This window comes from Melanostigma gelatinosum (genome assembly GCF_949748355.1).
Source record: "Melanostigma gelatinosum genome assembly, chromosome: 5".
NCBI lineage: Eukaryota > Metazoa > Chordata > Actinopteri > Perciformes > Zoarcidae > Melanostigma > Melanostigma gelatinosum.
This window is the reverse complement of record NC_136638.1, coordinates 14,071,337-14,088,395: the sequence shown is the minus strand read 5'-3', so window position 1 is coordinate 14,088,395 and position 17,059 is coordinate 14,071,337. Positions and strand designations below refer to the sequence as shown.

Sequence of the window (17,059 nt, the reverse complement as noted above, 5' to 3'; positions counted from 1 at the left end):
CGGTGAAGTCTGGTTTACAAAGGTTATAGTTTAGAAGAAAATAATGTTTAACCCCCCCTCATTTGTAGAGTCGTCAGTCGTTCACGGTCCAGAAACAAGGAAGTACCCGTGTCACTGTATGGCAACGATGGCGCTTCAGAGAGTTGGGAGTCGATTGTTGCATTTTCAGAGGAACAGCTTCAAGGTAAATTAATTAATTACCCGATTGTTTCACCACCAAAGTTACATTTATTCTCACTCGCACTTTCCATACTCATTACTTTGCACGGGACGGGCGGAAGTAACATTAACGGCAGACGGGTGAAGAGTTCACTGTAGAGAAATCGTTACTACGGTAGCTAATTATGTCCACGTACTTGAACGCGACTTAACTTTAGAGGGCTGAAGCTATTTGCTTATCGGTACTCGAATTCCACCTTTCAGGTGCTCACGCGACGCCGTACACGCTTTCCACTCAGCGGCGCTGTTGATGCGCTATTACATTGCAATACCTTCTTTAATGTCGATATGTTTAGTTTATCCCTAGAATGTATTTGTGTTGTCTCTTATAGACTGTCTCCATACAGACACTTGGAGTTGTCAGATTCAAACGAACCTGTCCAGTTCAAGTGAGCCGTCTCGACCATTTGGTTCTCACAGTGAAAAGTGTGCCGGACACCATCGACTTCTATTCCTCGGTCCTTGGCATGGAGGTCATCACTTTCAAGGTATGCAAGGTGCTTTGTACAATAATGTGATTTATTATTTATTTTAGTATTAGAAGTGAGACTAGAAATACTCTTGTTTTTGGTTTGAGAGAACATCCGCTAGATGGCAGGCTTTGATTGTTTACCAGTTGGTAGCACCCCTCTCCACTCATTTAGGAGGGATGCAAGAGACCTTGAGCCGACAGACACTTCTCAACACCCACACATGTCTCTACACTTTCAAGGGAACCCGTAAGGCCCTGGGTTTTGGGCAGCAGAAGTTTAATCTTCACCAGCTGGGTCAGGAGTTTGAGCCCAAAGCCAAGCATCCAACCGCAGGCTCTGCAGATCTGTGCCTCATCACCAAAACCCCCCTGGCTACAGTAGCTGCACATCTGCAGGTTGTTCACCTGTTTCCTACATACTGTCTTGAATTACTGATGTCAATCGTAAACTTGCAAGATGGCTACTCATTTAAAACCACCAGTCAGCTTTACATGCCACTGAAATGCACAATGTCAGTTTGTATCGTCTCTTCTGTGCAGGTTTGTGGGGTCGAGATCGAGGAGGGTCCAGTGGAAAGGAGCGGAGCTGTGGGGACCATCACCTCTCTTTACTTCAGAGATCCAGACCACAATCTCATTGAAGTGTCAAACTATAACCAGTTAACATCAGAGGGAACTTCTTAAGACTTCTTTTGCCTTGTTGGTGAATGAACCCAACTCTGTCTGCTGGACCCACTTTGTACAATTTAAGTTTAAGCTTTGAAGTTTTCCACCAGAATTACTGTAACTCAAACAACACATGCACTATTTTCAGACTAGATAACATCAGTTGGCTGTGTAAAGACACTGTTCCTGTGTAGCTCTGCTGACCAGTGGTTGTTATTTTAATCATGCACGGTAAAGGCTGTTTTAGCACTTTGAATTCGCAATAGAAAGTGAAAAACACAACAACCCACCATTTTTATAAAAGTGGGTTTAATTAAGTGTATACAGTAACACAATTGTTGCTTCTGGTGTTTTAAACTTTTATTCCTTATCTGTGAAATCATGTAAGAAGTATAATCCACAAAAATCAATTAAGTACTGTTGAACAAGAACACCTATTCATATTCTGAATGACATTGTGCTACATTTTGACAATTTATGTGAATCAAATATGCAAATCGACAAACTTAAAGACTTAAAACTTTTATATTTTACAGATTTCACACTAAAACAAGCTGTGACTAAATGATTGAAGCGCTGGATTTTGAAGTCTTTCTATTTGTATTACCAAATCCTAGTAATGAAAAATATACCTCCACTTTTGGATCATATTTCATAACTTAATCATAGAGTGTCATAGTATTTTGAAAATACAATTAATATTTGGGTATATTTATGAGCAGTTTAAAACAGTCCATTTAAATGTAAATATGGCACAATATAATGTCCACATATTCTTAACATTAGAACAATATTTGATTAAATACTAATCCATTAACAGTTGCAACATTTCAATACTATACAATTTAGTACAAACTATTATAGAAATCTGCCATTCATTTTGATAAACAACATTATTTATACAAAGACCATAGAATAGACATTTGGGCTCAGTATGAAATATTCCAGTAAAGTGTCCAAGTATCTATTCTTATAGGAAGAACCAAAGACGTATTCATGTGGTTTTGTTGGAGAAATGGTTGAACAGATCCGTTCCACAGGCCAACACTGCTGCAGCAAATTTCCTGGGACGATCAGGATCCTACCGGCAACAAAAAGAATCAGGATCAATACACAGTGCGAGTGTGTGAAGTTATAATCTGCATGGAATACAGCAATAAACCGATATTAATTTTTGTCTCACCTGAATGGGATATGCACAGGTGGAAACATAACGGATCACAAACCCACAGCGCCTCCTCTGGGAAGTGTTGGGATCACTGGCATGGACAAGGAGTCCATCATGAATCTATCAAAAGAAATCCCTATTAATCCACCTTTTCTTCAACTCAAACCCATGCATAACCCTGTCATCTTTAACAAACAGGGAATAAACTCACCGACATCTGCCCAGCTAGGAGAGGGCAAAACACAGCTTCATCAGCCTGCACCAGCTGCTCTGGGATCTCCTGATTGACTGACAGCATGTTTCCCGGGCGAGTAGCTTGGCGATGGGGCAACATGGCAGCACAGTGGCTACCTACAAGGCATACATGTAAAAGGTTCCACTCTATAAAGCAGGTTGTTTATTTCATTCGACACTGATATCAATCCAAGACCTTTTTTTATAGTCTTTGGTGGGAGTCAAAAAAAGCTTGTAGGCTGGTTGTAATCAGTTAAGCTGGAGCATCCAGCTACTCATTTGTGTAATGCGTTGTCCCAGGTAGGCTCTTCAACTATATTTGTTTGGTGACACAGCTATGTATTGTGTGAAGTAAATGCATATCTTTAATTATGCTATTAAATCATTTTGAATAATTTCAGCAATCAGGAGTATGAAAAGATTTAACCAGGACAATGGCCATAGAGGCCATACACTTGCATGAGGAGCAGAACTGAGTAGCTGAGGTACCTGGGATGACCTGAAGGGCGCCGTTCTCTTGCAGCGAGTCGTCTAAAGCGAGCCACACAGAGAGAACAGGACCACCAGCAATACCCCAATACCTGTGAACCAAACAATTACCCTTAGAGAAAACAAAACAAAGCAAAACAAAACCTCTCAGTGGTTTTCTCAGGATGTGAATCTACCTCATATCCTGGTGCCAGGCCACATATGGAAGACCAGGTTTGATTTCCCCTTCTTCATTCTTCTAGATGTCAGGTTTGAGTGTTGGATATTTGCAGATGAAGCGGGAGTCCAGCAGGATGACGTCAGGACCCAGGATGGCTTTGACCACTTGTGTGATTTGAGGGTGTTTGGTTAGGCCCCTCACCCACGGATACTGAAGGTGAACATTGTGGAGGCTGTACTGGGTATACTCCTCTCCTGGACACATACAGAACAAGCCAGGTCACTGACGAATAGGGCAACACCATATATTACCCCAAAAAGATGGGCACACTCTAAACAGGAAACAGCACGCAAACATACATTTTGATTTACAGTCTATATTGTACACCAAAACCACATTCCTCATATCCAAATTTGGTCTTATTAGTGATAATTATCACTATCTTATTTCACTTAATTCATCCTTCATCTTTCATCCTTCATCCTTCATCCTTCATCCTTCATCCTTCATCTTTCATCTTTCATCTTTCATCTTTCATTCATCCTTCATCATCACTCCTTCATCTTCCAGTGCTACTTACCCAATTCCTTCTCCAGCTCAGAAAAGGCATGCTTGGCTTCAATCAGCTCAGTCTCCTTCAACACAGCGCGGACAGGAAGCCTTGCTGCTTGTAGATCTCCCGCAGTGTAGTTGTGGATGCAGTCATCTCTTTTAGACAGTTTCACTGCTGATGCCTTGGGGGCCCACATACACACACACAAAGTTACTACACTTGTCAGTATTAACTATAACTTTTGCAGTGAGTTGTTGTTGTCTCCATACCTTACTGGTGTTCAGTCTTCTCTTCCTGTCTCTGTGAGTCTCTGGATGCTGACAATCCCCTCTGTGGCAACCATTATATACTGCACAGAGCACCTGCTGGAAACTCCCCTTTCTTTGTCAGCATCTTACGATTTACTTGATAGCATAATTAAAGTGTTGACTTACATTCTTATAAAAACTTAACTGAAGGGAAAAACACATGACTGTGACCACACTGCCTTCACATTACTGTGCAATCCAGGTGTATCGGGCCATTCAAAGACATTCATTGACGAAAGTGACATTTGTTTTGGGGGCAGCTACGTGCCGGTCGTGTGTCATCTCCATCTGGACTGACGTCATGTTTTACCACGAGGTAAACACAGTCTTTCCCAGTCATCACCGCCTTATATTCAACTTTTCTCTTCCTTGTGAGGAAGTGAAGGAATGATGATGGATCACAATACAAAGAGATATTTCATATGTGTGATCTGTGTGTTTCTGCAGGAGAGTGTGTACAATGTGGGAATGAATGTCAGAAGGGAAAAACAGGGCAAATTTTCACATTAAAATGTTGGTCACAAAAAGTGGGGTGGGCATAGTTTTGTTTAAAACTCTTGAAGAAAGCACTAATATGTAACATGTTGCAATATTTGTATTGTATTCACTCACTCAATAAAAAAAGCATGAAAAACATACATTCTCTTCTTTGATCCCTTACTTATTTATTAGGCGCTTACATTTGGATTTATAAATAGGGAAGGAGGAAGATACACAACGTACAAACAAGTTATCAACTTCCTTTTCTGAAAACTGTGTGAGAACCATGTTTTGAGGATGCAGATCGTTGTCTGTGTGGTCAAGAAACAGCAGCGTCCACATTATAACTTCAGTCATCGTGACTTATGTGATGCGACCTCTTGGTTTCCTCATGGACTTATTTAGTCTGATGCTTGATGTCATTCATGACTTCATTTACACAAATCCAAATAAAGGAATAGATCACTTGTGATGGACTGCTTCATAAAATGTACTTGATGTTGTGTACTTTAACACAAAAGGCAGGTTAAGGAATCTTTAACAGTCTGTTGAAGGAACTTTCCGAGGAGGCTGAGAGACGAATCTACAGAGGGGAAACCCCTGATGTCCTGGTGGCCATCTGATGTCCTGGTGGCCATCTCTGTTGTGTGATGATGTGTCAATAGCTTCAGTTCAGATGTGGACCAGTGAACAGGAAACAGAAGCCGTAAACCGCACAGCTTCCTTCAGTGTAAGAGCAAAGCATTAACTCAGCAGGACACTCCAACCGATTCAGGTCTTTGACTTTTATTGTGGTTGTTTTATTGAGTCAAGTCATTTGAGAATAAGTTATTTTACAGACTTCAAAGTAATGTACAACATAAGGAAGATATGATTAAACTGTTATAAGAAATAAGTCGGATAACCTCCTCTGACGTAGAGATGTTGAAGCAGTAACACACCACCAGCTTATATCGGTTATCATCATATATTTTGTATTATTTTGAATATATTTATAGTTTTTTTGTTTGTCTTGATAGTAATCAAAGCCAGAGAAAACAAAAAAAACATTACCTATGAAGAAAAACAGTATATTGGAAAGAGGTATATTAAAGAACGCATATTAAATATATTAATGATATATACTGTAGGTACCAAACTTGGCAACTATTTTCTATTAATGTAAGGATTGTACAGTAAAACACTGTATTAATTATCAAGGGTAGAAAGCAGAACCCTAAAAGAACAAACAATTCATTTGACCTCAGATTTGCTGATGTTGGGCTATTTCCATAAACATAAACATGAATTTGTTAGTAATCAGATAAAAGTACTGTCAGTGAGTTTTAAGGACAACTAAAAGTTGACGGCCAAAATTTGACTTGGTTGAGTTGATCTCCGGCCCTCAGTCTGAGTCTTAGTCCCTGTTTGGGTGCTTGGGGCAGAGTGGGTGGTGCTGTTTTCTTTTCTCTCCACTTTGTGTCCTCTTGTCTCCTCCTGGTGGCTGCTGCTCATTATTGCAGCGGTGGATAAGCACAGGCTCCTTGTTTGGAGGCGTTTTCTTCATCAACAGCCGCTGCAGCATCTGTTTGTCCGATCGCTCCCGGCGGAAGTCATCCTCATAAACCTTGATCTGTAGCAATGTCATAACCAGAGACAGTAAAATAATCATTAAAAAAAACATGAGATTCCATTGAAAGACACGAAAGAAATTCAGGAATCAGCAATAACTTGGTTCATCACCATATATTGTTAAAATAGGTTATTTTAAACCCTGGGAGGAGATGTGGAGCTATGGAAATATCTAATAAAGGTTTTTTAAGCAAATGAGACTTTATTTTCGATCACATACTATACGTTTAAACTGCTATTGCACTAGCCAGACACTTATCCTCTACACATTCAACCAAACCAACATTTGTAAGAATTAACAAAATAATTGCAGCACTGCAATTACTTTTTTTTTATCACAGCTTATTTACATTTAAAAATGTATCATCAAGTATGAATGTGTATATCTGTGAGTGTATATGTTTGTGAGCGTGTGCCTTTGGCAGAGTGTGCATCTGTGTGAATGTGTACTGTAAAACATTACCTGCTCTTGCAGTAGTGCCACCTGTTGGCGAGTCTCCTCCCTCTTCTTCCTCAGCCTCCGGTTCTCCTGGAGTGTGTGTTTGTGGTCGTTATGCTCTGTCTGATATTCTGCTTCATATATCTGGGTCTGCTGACACAAGTCATCAATATGGCAGTGAGCCAATATCAAAGCCATGTCATGTGATCTGCAGATACTTCTTATTTTCCTGTGAGAAAACAGCGCCAAGGCACCACTTGGTGGTGCACTTTACCATCTAATTCAAGTTGAAGCATTAAGCAAATCTTTCCCTGGCAACAGTGAGCTGACTTCAGTTTTGCGCTCATCACATCAGAAATGGGAACATCTTTTGATGCTGTGCTGACGAGAGCATCCCCACCTGACATTGCAGTGCCTCAAGCTGCTCTTTTAGATCCTGCACTTCTCGCTGGGGGTCTCCCAGTGATCCCAGTGGGGTACTTCTACTTTGGCTTTGTCCCTGCCGCCCGGCCTCTGGGCTGGAAGAAGCTGTGAAAGGGGAGGATGAGGGGTTGTATCCAGAGACGTGACTGGGTGACAGGTCGGGACCTACTGGAGGACTGGTGGTGGGCCCAGTCACAGGGCTGCGTATCACAGTACTGACGCTGCCCTACAGTAAAGATATAAGAAAAAAGATGAACAACATACAAGTCATAACTCATGAGAGAAATTTCCACTGACAGGTATAATACCTGTTTGGTAGGTGTGCAGTCTCTGTTTGGGTGGTGCATCCTGCTTTCCACCAATCTGATGTATTCACACAGCTCCTGGTTCTTCTTCAGCTCCTGCATCAAAGTCTGCTCATAGTACTCCTTTGCACTCTGCAATCCCAAACACAGCAGAAAACCTCACACACATAAACCACATCTATCATCTTCCACCATCAATACCTCCTCAGCCATAATGCACCGTTTAGGTATTACACCCCTGTGTTGTGTGTTTACCTGCTGGTGCTCGACTTTGAGCAACAGTCTGCTGTTGAGCTGTTTGACGGCAGTGTTCTCCAGCTCCAGCGCCTCCAGTCTGTGCTGGAGACCCAGCGTGGCGCTGCGGTACACCTGGTCCCAGTCCCCATTCAGCTTCATCAGCTGTAACACACCATCATCATCACATTATCATCAGTGCCATGGCCTCCACTGCAGCCAGCGATAGCTGCAGTCATTCCATCATTACTGTTGTCATTCTCAGGCTGTCCTGAAAACAACGTGGGCATCAAGAAGTAGATTGAGGTCAGTGAGGTGAGACACAACACAACACACTCTCAATACATCACAGTTTAAAGCAGTTGAGAGAATCATTTCTCCTTCTTTCTTTCTCTTTTTATGAAGCAGCATCCAATTAAAATCAAGAAGAAAAGGTTGCGTACGTTTAATGATGGTTCTTCACAGCTTAGCAGCAGTTTTCACAAAACGCCGACAAGCCTCCTCTGGTTTTTCAGAGAAGACCAAACGCAATGGCCAACATCAGCAATACAAATGTGGTCCTGTAGAGAATCTGCAGCGGTTTAAGGTGATGTTGTACCTCTTTGTTGACTCGGCGGAGCTCAGTGTTCTTGTTGAGCAGCAGCAGTTTCTCCTGGTCAGTGGAGGTGACAGTCATACTCTCAGTGATCAGAGTGACCTGCTCCTCAGTGGACAGCAGCCTGCTGCCACCCACGGGACTCACATCCTCTGTCCTGCATCACACACCAACACACAGATACAGAGAAAATGGTCCATAAATAAAGTCATGATGAAGAACATTCGCAAAGGATTTCCATTAATAAGCAAACACATGTGCGCACAAAAGAACGTCAGAGTACTTTTGAACACCCACTTGCATAGAGTGCACTTACAGAGAATTGAATCGGAGCTATTATGCACACCCACGCACACACATGTATGCAGTCACATTATGCACTGAAAAACCTCAGACACACACACGTACAGGGTGGTGCATTTCTCTGCGTCCCAGCCAATCAGAATCTCTGTTTATTATTAGATGTCTTTGCATATTGATAGCCCCTGGAAACAATATGGGTGATGACACCTGCAAAATGTTGAATTCTATTTAACAACTATGTGCAAAGATTAATATTCAAATGAGTGTCCTTTCTACCAGCTGTGAGGTATTGTCTATAAGGCAAAGCTGACAGAGATGTAGAGGAGATCTTAAGCCCGGGGGGGTTCTGCTTGCTATGGAAGAACACACATCTCTGAATGTAGCCCCCAGGGCTTCGTCACACAATACTGTAGGACTGCTGTAACCTCAGAGAACTAAGTACGACAATGAATCACAATCTGCGATCACCTCCCATCCCCCTTAAGGTCCATCGCAAACACGCATTTTCCTCCACTTATGCACAATGTCCTGCTATGTAAAAACCGGTGTTACACAATTTTAGAGAGTTGTATTGAAGGCAATACGGGCGATCAAAAAACTAACTGCGGGTCCGAGGATTTTGCTAGCGCTAACCGGAAGAATGGAGTCAACAAATGAAGTTAAAATGCAGGTAATTACAATTCAAAAGCAAAGCAAGGCAAGACTGACATTTGGAGACATTTTTCAGATGTTACTGACAAAGATGGAAATGGACTGGACTTAGTTGCAACAAATGTGTATCAATATGGATCCAAAATGGGCGCAAATATGGCACCTTTGGGTTGAGGCGACATTGGCCTGTCTACCGTGCTACCCGGTCAAAGTAAACTCTGCTTTAAAAACAAACAAACACTTAAAAAAACGCATAAAGACATGAAACAGGTGGAAACAGCTGAACTGGCTCTTTCCAAGCAAACAACAACAACAACAAAACGATGGGGTATAAAACGACCCGTATAATTGGCATATTTAGGGGCTTTTAGCGCAAACTTGTAAAAGCCCCCGGACAACATTATAAATGTGTTGTTATCAAGCTCAGAACAAGGGGATTTTCCTTATTTCCTGAAAAGACGACTTTTCAGAAAAGATAATATCCTAAAACAAGGTTACGTTCTCAATACAATTAAGTGCTATTTTACAATACATTGATTTTTGTGTGAAACCTACATAGTCTCATCAGATACTCAATAAGTATCTGGAAAAACAAAATAGAAAAGTTAACCCAGAGTGAAAACATTTGTCATCAAGTTCAACAAGGCGGGAACAATCTTCAGTGAAGGCTCTTTATGGACACTAATGTGAGAATTAGCCACACAGAACAAACAGTTCTACAGTTTGGGAAGTGTAGGATCAAGTGAGAAGCTGAAATGAAACACATGAAATGGAGCCATGTGTTAGTGGCCCAATACCCTGCCATGGCAATCAGCTCTGTGTATTCAGCCGTCCTAGTGGGTGCACACCATGCTCCATGTCTCTCTGATCCACACTGTCTGACCCAGTTTCACAAAGTTTTTTTGTATGCCGCCTTGGGAGGACACCAAAATGCCACTGCTTCCAGCAGCAATATGACAATTCACTGTCACGGCATATGATAAAGAGAGAGATCTCATCTTTCTATCTTGCTGGTGGCAAACCTGAGAAATATCACTGTAGATGCGCCTGTGTGTGTTACTGGTTGATGGCCACAGTCGGATCCTCTTACAGAGGAGAGAAGTGTGCAGTTTCACTATTTCAACATGGTTATTTTAAGGCAGACTAATCATTTGCGTAGGTAATGTCGTCACGACATTTAGCAAGTGTGCCCACATTAAGAGCCATGAAAGTAGAGACCGTGACATACAAAGCTAATTTCAGGTTGATGGCTTGACATTATATCATCGATATCATTATAACAGCATTTTTTTACAACATGACGAGTATCAGTGTTGTGAAATATTGAACTGAAGGCTACATCTGCATGACCTCATGGGAAACTCCGCAGTCACTCTTTATTCCTCCTCTTATTGGACTGATGAAATATAATTCATCCATAATGGGTTTCTGTTTCTAGAATGTAATACATTACAAATTATGGCCAGATCACATAGGTTTCATTAGTGCAGGAATCCCTGTAAAATACAATACAATATCCCTACAATAAATACTACCTTTACTGTATGATGTTTAACATTTGTTCACCATCAGTCAGAGAGGTGTTGATGGCTGTTGGAGTCGTCGTTATATTCAATTGTTATAGATTATACTGTAACATGTTCCTGTTTTCGTGTTGTCCCGTAGTGTAGAAATGTGAAACACACGTACCATAATTCTTCAGTTGATTTGTGATCCTGTTGGCTCTGAGGGAGGCTGCTGTCGTTCTTTGGTGAGGTTTCTTTCCGTGTTCCTGTAGCTCCTGATGATGATAATGATGAGGAAGACGACAACGACAACACGTCTCCATCCATGATCGTTCTAATGTTGAAATCTTCATAAAGTGTGAAAGAAAATTAAAATGCTGCTCTACACACGGGGCAACGTTTGTCTGCTGAGGATGTGGTGGAAAGTAAATCGTGTCATCAGTATTGATACGTAACAAAAGAGGAAGTAGCCGAGACCTTTAGCCACATGATGCAAAGTTATGAGAATAGGAAGTGACTCTCATAACTGTTTCAGCCTTTCTTTAAAGAGGGCCTGTCCCACTGCGGTGAATTGAATAAATGTATTGTACATATTGTACTCTGATCGTACATTATTTGTAATGTTTACACAGTTGAGATGTTGTTTTGTTTTGACATCATTTGGAGAATCTGGGAAACTCCACTCTGTGTAGGAAGTGCGTGTGCTTGTTTGTGAATGTGTTGTGTGTCGGTAAGGAGACCGTTGCCTGTTAGCCGAGCTGCTGTCTTGTGTTTTTAAATGAGAAATTCAGGAAGGAGCTAATAGCAGGGGACCTGCATAGATGTGCATAATTGCAGAACATGTAATTGATAATAATCGCGACACATACATTTATTCATGACAAATAATAATAGGGTCAGGATGAGTCACTAGTCTGCTCATTATTGGTATTGAAGGAAGTGGGCTGCAGCAGGTTAATTAGGAAATCCCATGTTCATCCAAGGGGCAATCAAGTAAATTAAAGGAATTTTGTAATTATGTTCCTCTTAGTCAGGCTAAGCTGTCTTTTATTAACACCAAGGAAATGAATTAGCCAACCTCGTCTGCTACACATTCTTCTCCATGAATTGACATAGTTGACATTGTTTAAGGTATGTTGAGAGTTCAAAGGTTATTAGAAACAACTCTACTTATCAGTGAAGCTCGTCAGCATCTCCAGGAACCGGATAATATTCTGTGTAGTAAGATAAAACAGAGATAGATGTTTTTTTTAGGTTGATGCACAAAAACTGACCTAGATATTTACGTACAGAACGTTTAAATTATGCTTGGAGCATGCATGAGAGATGAGAAAAAGCTCTTGCTCAAGATACATTTTAGGTTATAGTTGGTGTTTTTATTTCGTTTTGTTATACACAGTATGTTACTGAAAAAAATATTGTTATTTTCATTCAACGGTAGCTCAGACTGGTAACATCATGTGATGCAGCGAAGTGAGTATTTCTGGAGTTCACTTCAGTATGAACAGTCTGCTGGTAATGGCATACTAATAGTTAATTTAGTAGGCAGTATGCAGTTGATACAGTTTGCGTATGTAATATGCAGTATGTTAGTATGCGATATTGAAAACAACCTGAATGGTCTGAGTGACAATACTAACATCCTGATGTTTAATAGATATAATGTTTACCAAGCTCACCATCTTAGTTTAGGCCTTTAGCATTCAACACAAAGTACAGCTGAGGCTCATGGGAATGTCATTAGCTTGGCAGCTATTTATCATAAACCACAGTATTGGACACATTGTAATTTTGACTTGACGGTGGTAAACAGTCAGGGACCCTCAAAGTGATTCATCTGGAGGGGGACAGCATGTATGTACCAAATGTCATAGCAATCCATCCGATCGTATCAGTTTGGACCGAAATGGGCTGATGGGAGAAGTTTACCTTCAGGGCTTTCTGCCAGAATTATCCTTATCTTGAGGCAACAAACCTACTTGGTTAAGTTAGGTTAAAGATTGTGGTTTGTGTTAGAATAAAGTAGAAAGTCCTAAAGGCAAACTTCTCCCATGTGCCCAATGTGAATGACTGACAGACACCATTTCATCACTAGCGTGCCTAAAATATATGTCAAACTAACTAGTACTTTGATTCGCAGTAAAAGAGATGATAGAGTAGTCAAAAAATAACTATTTCCATTTCTTCAATTTAGACTTTGGTGGAAAAAACAAGAGTTAGAGTGTTATCTGTGGTATCCAGCAGGCAGATTCAAAGTTTCTGTCATTTTAGCATCTGATGCACCACCATGAGATAAAAGTGGCAGCGGCAACAAAATGTGTCCAGTGATTCCATTCGCATGCCTGTGCCATCTATCATGGATGATAGTCAGTATTGCTGTGCCAAGCAGAGGCTTTGCTGGGAGGCCCAATGAGGGAGTAGCGATGCAGTGTCTTTATTGACCCAAGCTTCTGTCAAGTCAAAGACAAATGCGCTGCTGCTCCATTGGGGGATTGATTTTTAGTCTAACAGGAGATCGTGGAGGGGAATAGAGACTGCCCCATGTAGTGAGGACAACTGAGAGGTGGATAGTTCTCCTGGGTTACTGTCGCTCCTAATGTGAGCTGAATTCCTCATCAGCAGATAAAAGCAGAAAGTCTGGCTTTTTTTAACTGGGTTGGAGCATATTGTGCTCTTTAGCACTTGGTCTCTCTGCAGAGCCACTCTGACCCTAACAGTTGCTTCACCTTTTAAGTCTCAAGCTGCAATAGCTTGGCCAACTCAACCGGTGTCAATAATTGAATTTGAGCGACTGTTCCAGGTTCAGTGACTGAGTGCATCTCTGTATGTCTTAACTAAGAGACTGGTGTGTGTGTGTGTGTGTGTGTGTGTCTGAGTTGCATGACTATGGGTGAGTGTGAGAGTTAAAATGTAGGCTCCGGGGAATTTCTGTCAAAGCGTAACAATGCTGTCCTCTCGTGGTTTACCACAAAGGGACGTGCCTCACAGGGCAGCATGCAAGTACTGAATTAGTGCCCTGCAGTGCAGTAGAATTGCTTGTATTAAACTGCTCTGACTAGTAAGTCAAGAAACGACTGGGCGTGAATTCCGTGGGAGAGCAGTTTTATATCACAAAGATTTATTTATGTTTTATTTATTTCCTATGCATGGCACACTGTCACTTTAATTATATTTTGAACATATAAAATGTTGATTTGTGTGCGACCCATAAGAATGCATGAAGCAATGAGAGAGAAAGTGTGAGATGAGGCATAATACATCTGTGTCCTCCAAAGAAGATGAATGTGTAAGCAGACAGACTAATGCAACTGAAGGCCATTTTACATGCAAAGGCTGTCAATAATAGAAAAGGCTCTTTAATTAAGCGTCTGATGGAACATGGCCTTCCCCTGCTGGTAAGCACGAAGAGAAAATCGTCGGAATGGAAAAGAGACTGTTGTTTAAAAGCACGAAGCAAAATGTTCCAGCTTTGAAACTGAGTAAGATCAAGGTTCCTCAGCTGCTTGCAGCATTTCAGCAGAAATGTTTTGCATTGGAAAACAAACAGGGAATATATAAGTGGAATGTGTCATTGGAAAACAGTTGATATTGTACAGATAAAGAAATACACTTTTAAATTGAAATTGATCACATGTAATTATACACTGCGTAACACATCTGAAGGTGTTAAACAACATTCACAACAAACAACTCAAAGCGCTTTACAACACAAGTCAGCATTCACCCTTTCACACACACATTCGTACACTGGTGACATAGGCTACCATACAAGGTGCCACACAAGGTAAACATTCACACTGGGGCGGCTGTGGCTCAGTAGTAGAGCGGGTTTTCCTTCACTCAGAGGATCGGCGGGTCGATTCCCGGCTCCACGAGTCAACGGCGATGGACTGTACTTAATCCCAAATTGCTCCCGAGGGCTGTGCCATCGGCGTGTGAATGGGTGTGAATGCTTAGTTCGTCCTGATGGATAGTGGCGCCTTGCACTCACACCCATTCATGCACTGCCATCACTGTATGAATGGATGAATGACATGTAGTGCAAAGCGCTTTGAGTGGTCGGAAGACAAGAAAATGTACAAGTCCATTTACCATTTACACGTGCACTGACTGATCTGTTCCATAATGTTAACACAGAGGTTTTAGTTTGTTTTGAATCAGTTGCACATACACTATCCTGCTGCTGTGGATTAATCCTCAGCTAAAAATAGGACTACGTCCTCTTGTGACGAAAACAACAGGGCCCAGCTGTGGGTTTTTTGTACCTGCTTTCATTTCTGATGTGATTTGTTGACAGTAAGATAAAGAAAGAATGCTGTTGGCTTCAACATTCAACCTTAGACTTATGCTTTTCTTTTCTATACGCGCACATTTCTAGTTCAACATTCAGAGTCCCTTCTGATTGCATCTGAAAAACCCTCTGTGACAGGAAGGAGGGCAGACTGAGCCCAGCAAAGTGTTAATGTGCCACTTGCTATTAATTTGGCCAGTTAATCACAAATGCTCCCGATTCTTCACTATCTAAACTTTGAATGCCCCCATGAAGAATTAATATCACCCTGCTTTGCACGTCTACATGGGTGAGCTCATTAGGGAAGATGTCTGAACATGGCTCTTCCCTGCCCGGCCATGACACGACACATCGGAGTCCCGGTTTACTGTCAGGATTATATTGTTGGGGAATAAATCTGGTCCACTTAAATCAGTAGCCCAGCCAGGTCCATCATTATCTCCTTGTGTAATCTTGATCTCGATCTTAAATTATATATATGTCCTTCATTTATATTTCCTCAGTCTTTCTGTCCTTTCGTGCATGCTTGGAAGGTCCTTCCCTGTGTCCTCCCCTCTATCTTTTCTACTTTATATCTTTGGCGTGACAAAGAGACGAGAATCAAACACTTTGCATATCTGGCCTAGACCTATATGACCCCTATTTATCTGCTGTAGAAATGATATCAGGGGACACCATGATGGAGCAGCACTGTGTTCTTCTGCTACTTAAACTGTGAATCACAATCACAGTGCAGTGGGAGAGCTAGAGTGAAATTCTGTCTGGATCGTTTTCATTTAAATTAGAAATAGAGCTGAGCTAGACTTGCTCTGTCTATCCCACTGACTTGCGGAGGAAGAGGAAGGGGGCCCCCCCAGTCACATAAACATCCATCAACAAATAAACCTGTCCTGTGTATGTTTGTGTGTATAGAATGCATATTGTACAGGTAACAGGCCGTTAGTAAGTGTGAGGGAAGCAGGAGCTTGCAATATCACACCAGGCTGAATCTGAAAGATTTCATTTCCAACATCTCCCTGCCTAATCTGTGTGCCAGCTTGGAGCCGGAGAGTCGAATTGGGAGAGAAAGGGCAGGGTTGCATTGAACATGCAAAGCATCAAAGTACCTGGAAAAATGTCTGAGCAAAGAATCAAACAAAAATAGACTCTTGGCAACTTAAAATGGAACCACCACTGGGTACATTTAACCCCTTTCATACCTTTTACTGGAATGGCTGCAAAATATGGATCAATTACAATATTTGTAGCGTATTCACGAAATCTCACATACCCACACAATAGTGTGCATACATTTCTGCATGCTAGCCTTTACTACATACATCCTCTGTAAAGTTTGTCCTGGACACAGAGAAACCTAACACCAGGTGATAATCAACCATGGGACAGTAAATCAGTGTCATTCATGTGCTCATCACTGGACCAACTTGTGACCTCATGAACAAACCGAGCCAAGTATTGATCCTCACCTGCAGACTTCACACTGGCCATGACAATAACTCCACTCATAAGTCATAACTCTACTCTGCTGCTTCTGCAGAGCTAATAAGTCCCGCAGTGGTGCGAGGTTACTATATTCAACATGTCATATTTTCTGGCCAGCCCCTGATTGCATTACAATTGCTCAGCCATATGAATGAATGTATAGAGCAGCACATACTTGCTGAGACAACAGAAATTACCATTACAATCATTTCAGAACAGTGTGTGGCCATTATGGGGCAGGAGTAAAATAAATAGGAACTCGATGGCCTGTGAAATATGTATTTGTATGCCACGTACTGCTTTGGTGAAATGCTGTGTGTATATGTGCGTGTTGGCTGACAGAGTATGAGGTCTGTGAGGATGTGAGCTGAACAGGGCGGGGGAGCCTGCAGGCTCTGGATCAGCCTGACATAATCAATGGGATCAATTAACATAGGGCCTGACTGAAAGCAAACACGAAATCAAATCCAT

General features: G+C 41.5%; 3 protein-coding genes across 3 annotated transcripts; 1 reads left to right on the top strand and 2 right to left on the bottom strand.

The window, feature by feature from the left end:
* Positions 1-127: 127 nt before the first annotated feature.
* On the top strand, positions 128-1,375 carry glod5 (glyoxalase domain containing 5; the record flags this gene model as incomplete). Its single annotated transcript, XM_079268628.1, has 4 exons — positions 128-184; positions 552-707; positions 932-1,087; positions 1,232-1,375. 4 exons carry the CDS (start codon positions 128-130, stop codon positions 1,373-1,375), a joined length of 513 nt encoding a protein of 170 aa, XP_079124754.1.
* Positions 1,376-2,351: 976 nt separating this feature from the next.
* On the bottom strand, positions 2,352-4,114 carry LOC306777485 (putative alpha-ketoglutarate-dependent hypophosphite dioxygenase; the record flags this gene model as incomplete). The annotated part of the gene is given in 8 exon segments (XM_079268626.1): positions 2,352-2,438; positions 2,541-2,645; positions 2,737-2,876; positions 3,249-3,340; positions 3,425-3,486; positions 3,490-3,662; positions 3,989-4,054; positions 4,057-4,114. Coding segments are annotated over 8 exon segments (783 nt in total).
* Positions 4,115-5,827: 1,713 nt separating this feature from the next.
* Positions 5,828-11,142, bottom strand: LOC306777609 (uncharacterized protein; the record flags this gene model as incomplete). Its single annotated transcript, XM_079268772.1, has 7 exons — positions 5,828-6,361; positions 6,824-6,949; positions 7,200-7,448; positions 7,531-7,659; positions 7,783-7,926; positions 8,360-8,513; positions 11,000-11,142. 7 exons carry the CDS (start codon positions 11,140-11,142, stop codon positions 6,146-6,148), a joined length of 1,161 nt encoding a protein of 386 aa, XP_079124898.1. The 3' UTR covers positions 5,828-6,145.
* Between the last annotated feature and the right edge of the window lie 5,917 nt (positions 11,143-17,059).